General features: G+C 30.8%; 1 protein-coding gene across 1 annotated transcript; it reads left to right on the top strand.

The window, feature by feature from the left end:
* The first annotated feature begins 1,736 nt into the window (after nt 1-1,736).
* On the top strand, nt 1,737-5,571 carry LOC106300520 (inter-alpha-trypsin inhibitor heavy chain H5). Its single transcript, XM_013736673.1, has 12 exons — nt 1,737-2,275; nt 2,472-2,630; nt 2,712-2,927; nt 2,998-3,087; nt 3,395-3,511; nt 3,583-3,852; nt 3,944-4,103; nt 4,184-4,261; nt 4,342-4,442; nt 4,517-4,687; nt 4,763-4,837; nt 4,907-5,571. The coding sequence occupies exons 1-12, from the start codon at nt 1,895-1,897 to the stop codon at nt 5,357-5,359; spliced, it is 2,271 nt and encodes a 756-aa protein (XP_013592127.1). The 5' UTR covers nt 1,737-1,894; the 3' UTR covers nt 5,360-5,571.
* Nucleotides 5,572-11,380: the final 5,809 nt, after the last annotated feature.

The raw sequence follows: 11,380 nt of genomic DNA, 5'->3' as shown, positions 1-11,380 counted from the left end.
AAACCTCCAATTAACTTTATTTAATGAATTAAACCCTAACAGGTCATATTTACCGTTACTACCAGTAATTCTTTAGTTTAGGGGTTTCTACATTAAGTAAACATAGTTGAAGGGGTTTACCATTCAAAATTGAAAAAAAAATCAAAAATTTTATAATATTATCTAAAAAATTAGTAACTGAAATTTTCAAAATTAACACTTTTAATTTTTTTTGTAAATATATAAGTTTGATATGTTTTGAACATCAACATCATATATGTATAAATTTAAAATTAAAAAACCCAGAAAATATAATAAAAAATTATCTAAAGATTTACCTGTAATAAAATTACTAAAATGTTAAAAATGTAAAAGAAAAAAAAATAATAATAAAAATTATATATTATCTAGTAAAAATGTAATAAATATTTACATGTAATAAAATTACTAAAAGGTTAAAAATGTAAAAAACAAGAAAATATAATAGAAATTATATATTTTCTAATAAAACTGTAATAATAAATCTTTAGATAATTTTTATTATATTTTCTGAGTTTTTACATTTTTAATTATACATATATAATGTTGACGTTAAAAACACATCAAACTCATATATTTACAAAAAAGAATTAAAAGTGCTAATTTAAAAAATTTAAGTTACTAATTTTTAGATAATATTATAAAATTTTGAATTTTTTCTTTTTTTTTGATTTTTAATGGTAAAACCCCTCAACTATGTTTACTTAATGTAGAAACCCTCAAACTAAAGATTTACCGGTAGTAATGGTAATTATTACTTGTTTGAGTTTAATTCATTAAATAAAGTTAGTTTGAGGGTTTTTTTTGTTAAATACTTAGTTTAGGGTTTTTTACTTATCATATCTAGATATCAGAATAGACTCATCATGGATACATAAATTTAAAGTTGTTTTGTAATATTGTTATTTATTGAACATGGCCTACATGTCTAATGATTTGGTTCGCCGAATTTATATTGAGCATTTGATTGTCGTCCGATCACGACGTGGAAGACTTTGTACAAGATTTAACATTTTACAAGTTTTTTCAAATATATTTTGGTGATATATAGTCAAATATATTAATTAGTTTTATTAATATATTTTTTGTTAAGTGAGTGATAAACGAAGAATATAAAAGAAAGTCCACACAAATATATAGGATATAAGATCGACAATGGACCCAAAAATTAAATATGGATAGCGAGACATCATTATGTTAGGAGTGAATAAACTAACGTGCAAATATTGACAAGGAAAAAAGTCAAAAACAATATGTTATAATTACCAAGGATAAAAATATCAGAATAGTGGAATGAGAAATAATTCAATTTTTATGATTAAAATAACAGAATAATTGAACACAAATCATATTGTTTGTGGAAAAACTGATCAACGGGTTGGTTTGTCCGAGATCAAATATCATATAAAGTAGGAACTTTGGAATTATTTTCGTTTAGTAGGTAGAAATTTATTATAATTTTTTTTAGTGACAAATAAATTAACTAAAATTTTGAGATGGAACTTTTAGTCCTATGTTTAAATCAATATTAAGATCACTTCGATTGGTTAACTTAAAACTATACAAAAATAATGAGAAAACAGAAATGGTAAACAATAAACATGATTTTAAATCATCTAATTGTTGGGGGAAAAAATTCATCTAATTATATATATAAAAAAAATCCATCACTGTTCTGACGGCAGGATACTTTATACGTGTCTATTAACAATTAGCTCAACAAGCTCACTTATTAAAAAAAAATCTTCTATCGCCGTTCCTTTCACCGGTCGATTAAACACCCCCTTTAAACACGGGCCTGAAAAAACCTCTTCCCTTTGTCACTCTCCTGTTTTTTTTCCTTCCCTCTCATCTCAATCATCGCCGGAACATAAAAATGTCCGAAGAATTCGCTGTCCGAGTGGAGCAAGGTCTCAAGCTCTCACGACGTATATACTACGGCAAAGGCATCGCTCCTCCCGTAGTCCCGGATCCTCAGTCCTCGCCGGAGAATTTTCTCCCGACGGCGATTACGGCTTACGCTTCAATCACAGATCCGGTGGCTGTTGATAACCCCGACGTCCCGAGCTACCAGCCGTACGTGCACGCACGTTGCGACCCGTCGGCGCTCGTGCCGCTTCAGATGCTCGGAATAGAGATGAGAGTAGATTGCTGGCTCGACACGGCGTTCGTCACCGTCACCGGGCGGTGGCGCGTTCACTGCGTTATGCCTAGTAAACGCTTTGACTGCTGCATCGCTGTTCCCACGGGGGAGAAGGTAAATTATTACAACAAAACGACAAAATATCTACTTTTATCTATCTTTGCCTTATATAGCATAACTTTACAGACTTGTATTTTCTTACTATCTTAATTATAAAAATGTTGCCAAAAATAAATAAGAAAATTCTAATATATTTTACACACTGAAATTTTGTTGAAAATGCATATTCTCTGTATATATTTGGTAACAGGGTACACTTTTAAGTGCTGAGATTGATGTTCTGAGCAATGAGAAGTCTTACAAGACCAAACTAGTTACAGAGGAAGAAGCTTCTGACATTGATAATGCCCACAAAGACAAAGAATCACGTTTTTTGAAGTCTCAAATCTATACTTTCAAGATCCCACATGTTTGTTGTTTAATCCTCTTTGCCTCACTTTTTTTTATTTGTTAATTATCTTGTTGATTGATGGTGTTATTGATAATATAGGTTAGTGGAGGATCAATCTTTTCGGTTAATGTGAACTGGTCACAGAAACTGGTCTACAAAGACGGCAAGTTTCATCTCAATGTACCTTTTAGATTCCCTGCTTATGTTACTCCCGTAGGCAAAGAGATTACTAAGCGAGAAAAGATTGTGTTGAACATGAATTCTTGTGTTAATGGTGGTGAAGTAGCCTGCAGTTATTCAAGCCATCCTTTAAAGGTATCGTTTTACATTTTCAGATTTGATCAAATTGATGTTATAGATTGTGTAATGCTGTGATTGTTCTCAGGTGATTAACCGTGAATCCGGTAAATTAAGCTGTGAGTATGAAGCTGAAGTACCTTCTTGGTCAAGGGTTGATTTTGATGTTTCATTCAATGTGAGAACTTCTTGATTCTCTGAGGCATTTTATACTACTCCCTCTGTTTATATGATATTTTACCTCCATACACAATTTTTTTTAAAAAAAAAATACTTTTTTTTCTCAAAATTATCAATAAAAATGTAATTTAAAATAATTAATTTAATTATAAATAAAATAATTGAAATATAATTGGTTACACAGTTTTTAAAAATAAAATCAAAGTTGCATAAATATGTAAAACATTGTGAAACAACAAAACCTCCCTAAAACATTGTATATATTGAAATGGAATTTAAGATTTGATATATGTTTCCTTTCACAGGTTTCCTCTGGTGATCTGAGTGGTCATGTTTTGGTTAAGTCTCCATCTCCATGGGATTCAGATGACAGAGGGATGTTCTGTTTGTACCTATTCCCTGGAACCACCAAGCATAAGCAGGTTTGTTCTTACAACTTTGGGATATCACTAAATAATGATGACATTATTAATGCACTGCATGTTATATGTAGATTTTCAGACGAAGGGTTGTGTTTGTGATCGACATAAGTGGAAGCATGAAATGGAAGCCGCTCGAGGATGTAAAGAAAGCCTTATTAGAGTCTTTGGCTAAGCTAGAACCTGAAGATGTGTTCAACATAATCGCCTTCAATGACAACATTGTAGAATTCTCAACTAAGATGGAGTTTGCAACTGATGAGACTATCTCTGCTGTGACTGAATGGCTAGATAGTAATTTAATTGCAAGTGGTGGAACAAACATGTTACTTCCCCTGATACAGGTCCTTGTCTAAAATCTCTGTTACTGTCTGATCTCTTTATCTCTTCACAAGACATAAGTTAAGAGTCTTCTTGTGTTTTTTGTTTTATTAGGCAATGAAGTTGCTTGAAGGAAGCAAGGTTGGAGTGCCTCTTGTATACCTGGTCACTGATGGATCTGTTGAAAACGAGAGAGAGATATGTAATGCCATGAAAGAATGTTGTAGTGGACACGAAAAATCGATATCTCCTAGGATATCTACCTTTGGCATTGGTAAGTAAAAAGGTTACTCTCTTCTTTTACTTGCTTCCTTGCTTCCTTGCTTCTCTCATGTAGGTATCAACATCTTGCAGGTTCTTTTTGCAACCATTACTTCTTGCAAATGCTAGCACGGATAGGGAATGGTTACTATGATGGTACAAACAACACAGGTAATTATATTCCCCATTGGTATATTCAGAACCAAGGATCAGGAAACTAAAAACGTTTCTTAAATGATAAACCTAGCCAGATTCATTTGAGCATCAGATGAGTAGACTATTCGATTCTGCTTCTAATACCATCGTAGCCAATACTACTTTTGATGCTCTCAAACTCCTACGCTCAGTTGAGGTACTTAAACAACTTACAATACAATAATCTAAGTTCTTTGAGTTTTTTCTTGACTTTCTCTTTCTCTTTGCCAGCTGTTTCCTTCTCAGATTCCAGACATAACGCTTGGTCAACCATTGATCTTGTCTGGAAGATACAAAGGACAGTTCCCTGACGAAGTTGAACTCAGAGGCACACTGGCTGATATGAGCTGTTTTACTATTGAGTTAACAGTGGAGAAAGCTAAAGACATTCCTCTAGACAAGGTCACTTCAATACTATTGTATAACCTAGAAATTGTAAGAAACACAACATTGACTCTCTCTTTGCCTAACCTTTAGGTTCTTGCGAGGAGACAAATCGATGAACTCACTGCTCAAGCTTGGTTCGAAGACAAGAAAGAGCTACAAGACAAGGTGCATAGAGATTGTGATTTTGTCATTTTTTTGTTCAATCTTTTTTCCTTAACTAATCCATCTTATCAGGTCACGAGATTGAGTATACAAACAGGGTTTCCTAGCGAATACACGCAGATGATTTTATCACTCAAGGACAATGACGAAGAGAAGACTATAGAGAGACCAGTTTCAATCAAAGAGATTCTTAGGAACCCATCATACCAAATCCACAAGCAGATGAGCAGGAACATCGAGAGAACGAGTTTGCTTGGGAAACAAGGTTTTGGGTTTGGTAACTTGGCTGCCACGTTAAAGAACTTGCCGCCGTGGATGGAGGAGCCTAAAGAGCCGGAAGGAGCAGAGATTCTGATAAGAGCAGCGTCAGGAGTGGTGGATAGAGTATGCTGTATGTGTTGCTTGCAGTGCCTTTCTAGGGTTAGCGATCAGTGCACCATTGTCTTCTCTCAGATTTGTGCTGCATTGGCTTGTTTCCAGTGTCTTGGTTGCTGTTTCGAAGTATGTGGATGTCTTGACCTCTAAGAAAGCAGATCACTGTTAAGGAGATAAAAAAAAATATACTCAAGAATATTTTAAGGAGATTGTAAAATTCAATAATGAATTTACAATCTTTGCAAAGGCTAAAATAATATAATGTAGTAGTGTGTGTAATATATATATGTGTAATCACGTACTAAAATTAGAGTTGTAATGTAAGTGACGTTCGAAAATAAAAGGGTAAATGTATTTGACTATTGTCATCATCACCTATATTACTATGACAAAATTTCTTCATTGTCAATAAAAGCTAGTTGTATCATTGTATGTGTATGAAAAAGGTGAAAACATTGAAAGGTGAGTGACAACGTCACCCTATGAATATGTAGTCACCACGAACACCAAAGCATGTCCGTTGTTTACTTTTACTAAGCTCTTACGACCAAAAGCCTCCAAAAAACGATCAGACAGAGTGATTTTGATGGGTCAAGAATCAGTTGTTCCGAATTATGCCTCTGATTTTAAATCATGTATTCGTTACAAAAGATTACCATATGCACACACAAAATAATAATAAGAAAATAAATAAATAATAATAATAATAATAATAAGAGTAGCAGTTTGTTATTTTACTTTTTTGAATGATTAACAAGTTCTAAATCAACGTTCATATGCATTTTTCTAAAGAGAAGTTCAAACAAAATTTTAACTTTCATTAGACATCTTTCAACAGAAATTGAACATATGACCCCTTAGGCTTTTATTAGATGATCAAAAAGTTTGACCCAATAGTCTAATTCTTCGTTGGTAAATGGTAACAATTCAATATAGGTGATCGTTCATAGAAACTGTAAATTTGAATCCATCTGTAAGATATACGGAGTATCTTGTTAGTAAGCTCAATTACTTTACATTTGTAAAATAAATATTGGGAAGAGGATTACAATGTGAGACAGAGTACATATCCAGATTAACATTCTGTGCTCTGTCCCAAAGACGACGAAGAACAAGTACCAATACACCAATAGACAGTAAACAATCAACCCACCATAAATTATTTTCTTACGTATTAACAATGGCATTCAACTGTAAACTTCGACTAGAGAGACAAACATATTTCGGATCCAACGAAAAAGATGACTGTCAAAATAATAGTGTACATCTGTTACAAAAATAATAATAATAATAGTGTACAGTAGTAGATCTATTGGTAAAAGATAAGGGGTTTTTCTTCTTTTTTTCCAAAGGGCATTGAAGAAGGGAGAGTTGAATAGATTGAGAAAGGATGCGGAAGAGATAAAACATTCCCAAAATAGAAAGTTTTGATTTCACTAATGGAAAGGTTATGAAACAAAGAGTCATCGTCATGCTCACACTCCATGTGCCTGCCCACATCTTCTTTTCTTCTCATCTCGATGTGTGTCTCTCTAGAGTCTAGTTAACTAATTTAAACCAACTTGACAATTATTTGACCATCTTCCAATAATACTAACTATTGAAATTTACGAAATCAAATCTGATAATCCTTTTTTAATGAAATTTGAAATTTATTGATCACTCAAAGGCCTCATTTACAAAAGAATATGAATATAAATGAGATATAAACTAAAAAATATGAAGGCAAAACTATAAGGACCAAAAAGAGAACTTCAGAGGAGTAAACGAGGTCTAAGAGCATCTTCAAAAAGACTCTCTATTATAGAGTCTATATTTGAAATTTCAAGGTGTTTTTCTCTAAAACCAAAACTTCAAATTTAATTTCAAAATTATTTGTAATTTACACTATGCTCTTTATATTTGTTATAATTAATATAAATCCATAAAACTTTTATAGATAACTAGCACATATATAAAAATATTATAGTGATATTAATTAATAAAATCTTATACTAAAATATAAAATTATAAATAAAAATACATAATTAAATATTAAACTACAAGCAAAATACTATTATTACATAAAATTATTTTCTTAATGCTTAATTTTCGGTAACACAAAATTTGTTTGGACAATATTTTAGAAGTTTCGGAGAAAATTTACTAGACTATTTAGTGTTATTATAATATTTAAATTTTTGTAATAATTATATCTTCATGTATCTTCCTAAAAATATTTCTATTAAGTTTCTTTTATAATATTCTTATTGTCTAATTCTACTTTTAAAATATTATAAATCTTATTTATTTTTATTTTTTTAAATTATGTGTAAAATTTAAATTTATAAAAATAAATTTGAAATATTTAAAATATACAAAAGTTTTAAAGATTAAAACTATGAATGAGAAAATACTTAAGAATCATAAATGTGAGGTATAATTAATTATAAAGACCAAGATGCAACTAAAAAGATGAAACTTTAAATTTAGAGTTTTGAGTAGTGAAACTTGAAATATGAAGTTTTGAGTAATAAAAATATGAAGTTTCACTTTTTAAAACTCTAAATTTGAAGTTTTAAAATTCATTTTTGGAGAGCAAAAAACTCTATACTTGAAGTTATAAAGTTTCTTTTGGGGATACTCTGAGTCTCACTCACTTCGATCCCTCCAGTTTGTGAGGATATTTATACTAACTATTGAAATTTATACGAAATCAAATCTGATAATTTTTTTTGTGTTTTAGTTCTGATAATCTTTCAGTTCGCAGTAATAAACTATCACAATAATCTTTCAGTTCACAGTAATAATCTTTCAGTTTTTGCATTTTTTTAAAAAACTAAAAAACTACCATAAAAGAGGTGATTTGGTAAATGGATGGAACAAATTAACAAACTATTGTTAAGCAAAAAAAGAAGAGAGTAACAAACCATATAGGTATATGTAGAACTGTGTGACAGTTGGTACTTTGATAAACAGTATATTAGCGTGTTACGTATGAGATAGTGAATAACAACATATAACGTTAATAGATTTAGATTTTGTTTTCGAAAACTTACCGTCATACAAAGTATATTAGTTCTAATTCCATTGCCAACCGGTGTACAAGTTATTCTCTATCAATTATACGGCTTGAGTTTGGAAACTTTGGATTTTTCTTTTGTAAAGGGTGTTTAACTATTCAAATATTGGTATATACATATTATATGGGAGTTTCATATTTTGGGGATTATTAATGCTATATCTTTTATATACTAAATCACAAATCACTTGAGCAATCATATTCTGACACATGTCATTATTTAAAAAAAAATTAACAAAATTTTTAAAACAAAAAGTTATATCCCGTTCTTTTTATTAAAAAATTGAAGAGAACTGCAAAAATTAGTTTCCTATTTTTTCTGTAACTTCCAGTCTACCACTATCAAACCACACGTTTGAAAATTCAGCAGCTTCTAATATCTGTATCATCTCTGTATCTTCTATATAACATTCAATTAACTATTTTTTCTTCTATATTTTCTCTCACGTTTTCTTCTATATAACATTCAATTAACTTTTTATTTGAGTTTTCAGTGTGGAAAAGATCTTTATTATTCATTCTTTTTCTTTGTTTCCCTGGAAACAATATTGTAATTCTTTCTTCATAATTCAAGTGTAAGATTTTATACATCTATTTTGTAGTTTGATTTTTAACAAAATGATGAAAAACAGAGTTGTTTCACAGAGTACTGCACGGACATGAAATTATTCTCAAGGTAAAAAGTTATTCTTTCTTTTTTTGTAAACCGAAAAAGCCATTCTTGTGGGAAAAGATAAACACATTTACATTTAATATTATGATATCCCAAAGTCTATTTAAATAGATGAAACTTAGTTTTGTATGCATTTTTATAGCAAAAAGATAGAAGTCAAGCTTTCGTATATTATTTTTACATATGTGAACCTCCCTAGAGAGAGCAAATTTCAATTTGTTTACCTGCACACACATTAGCTCTATAAAAAAAAATACTATTCTACCAATAAAAATTTCTGCAGATCCATAAATCAAATATAAAGCGTGTGTGCAGGTAAGCATTCATTTAAGAAATTTCTATCACAGTTTACATAGGTTTAGAAAATATGTAACTAAATAATAGTAATTGATTTTTATATGTTTATAGCCATTACAATTTATGATCAGATCATTTGTTGACCCGTGCGTAGCAGGGGGGTTATACTAGTTTCATATATATTTCATAAAATACACTATTTTGGGGATTTTTCATTTTTAGGGCCAAATCTCCTACAAAGATAAGTAAACACATGGAAGGTGGAAAAACTCAAAACATGGTGGAATGGTGTTTTCGAGCGACCACCAATACTCAAGTTTGTAAAAAAAAAAAACATGGGTTGATAAGTCACAACTCACAACCAGAAAGCAACCAAAACAAGAGAGAGTAGTTAATTAACCCACAATATGAAAAAAAATAAGATAGATCCATGGTGTAATTTTAGTCGTCTAATGGCACGTGAGTATATATATATATGAATTGTTTACAAGGTGTTATGTTTTATGGTGTAGAAATGACGGTGAAAGTGGTTTTTAAGAAATGACGGTGAAACAAAGTGTCAAAGGCAATAAAAGTTTGGAAAGTCTTGAAAAGAAAAACTTAATTACACTCAGGAAATTGCATAAGATGACGTATTGGAAAATCTCTCGCCCTCCCTCTAGGCGGAAAGAGAGGTATATTACTATAATATCGGGTCATTGTTTCAGTAATGTATGGATCCACCAGCTTATCGTGTATGGAATACTCGGCTTTGCACCTATTTTCTTATTGTAATGCATATCCAAATATCTTTAGAATCGATCTAAAAATTATATTAAGTAGTTCTTTTTAAATGTCTTGTTTAATTACACACACCGTTAAATATCTTGTGAAGTAAAAACGGTATTTATTCTCAGTATATAATATGATTAGATTACTTTGACCACAAGATACATGTTTTTTCGTACGCTGACGACTTGCATGACGATCATCATGTGTATATAATTATATATGCAGTACATTGCTACTTTTTCATGAGTCATAGTACGTTAATTATACTTCCAGTAGTTTTATAAACTACATATTTATAATTGAAAAAAATGAATTGACTACATATTTATAATTCAGATGCCTTACACGTGTTCTGTTTAAAATCACAAAGACATCTCAAAACCTCGCTTTTTGTTGTTAATCACTGCTAGCAAATGTTTAAGGCAACGTATCAACCATATAAACCACATATTCAATACAATAATAACTGTTTAAGTGGTCCCAAATCCATCATTGTCCACATTTTCCTCCCATATGGGCCATATCTATACTAAAGTATACCATTTATAAGTTGCAATAACGGTAAGAGCAGCATTATAGCTGGCTCTTAAATTGGTTTGTTAACCTATTTAGAATTTAAAAAAATGAAAAATAGAAATAAATCTAAGACACGTCTCTTAATCAAAAGAAGGAAGAAACGTATCTTCATCATCGTCCTCTTCCATCTGCCATGTGATCTCTACACTACAAGAAAACATAACTTTAACGACTACAATATTAGTAGCTAGTTGGTCGTAAAGTGGACATTACGACCAATTAACTTCGAAAATAGATTAATCGTTAGAAGCTGGTCGTAATTAATTGTTAGAGGCACATTGGTCGTAATATTACGACTAGACACATTAGAGGTAAATTGGTCGTAACCTTACGACCAATTTACCTCTAATGTCGATGTTTATTAGTCGTAAGGTAACGACCACTTTACATCGACTGTAGATGTTCATTGGTCGTAAATTTGACCAACTTTATTTATTTATTTTCGAATTTTGTATTTATTTATGAATTTTATATATTAATCAAAATCAAATATTTAAATTTAGTTTGATTTAATTTTTTAAATTTTGATAAAATTAAAAAAACTATCTAACATCCGTAAACATAATAATATCTATAATATAAAACATTCAAAATACAAATTAATTAAAACCGAAAAAACTAAGCATTAAGGTTTATTTCGTCGAAGAAGTCGGATGATGTGCCGGAGGTAGAAGCTGATAGATCCGACTGTCCAAGAAAGGTACTCCCGTAAGAGTTTCTAGGCGCAAGGTTCCTAAGTCTCTTTCTACAGCCAACCATAGCAATATCGTCAATCTGAAAAAAAAAAAAAAAA

Source organism: Brassica oleracea, chromosome C6 (genome assembly GCF_000695525.1).
Source record: "Brassica oleracea var. oleracea cultivar TO1000 chromosome C6, BOL, whole genome shotgun sequence".
In the NCBI taxonomy this organism is placed as follows: domain Eukaryota; kingdom Viridiplantae; phylum Streptophyta; class Magnoliopsida; order Brassicales; family Brassicaceae; genus Brassica; species Brassica oleracea.
The sequence above is the reverse complement of the archived record's forward strand: the minus strand, read 5'-3'. Positions and strand labels throughout refer to the sequence as shown.

Coding starts and splice junctions, on each gene's coding strand:
- LOC106300520 (XM_013736673.1), top strand. CDS start 1,895: ATGTCCGAAGAATTCGCTGTCCGAGTGGAGCAAGGTCTCAAGCTCTCA. Junction 2,631..2,711: donor ATACTTTCAAGATCCCACAT/GTTTGTTGTTTA, acceptor TTGATAATATAG/GTTAGTGGAGGATCAATCTT. Junction 2,928..2,997: donor ATTCAAGCCATCCTTTAAAG/GTATCGTTTTAC, acceptor GATTGTTCTCAG/GTGATTAACCGTGAATCCGG.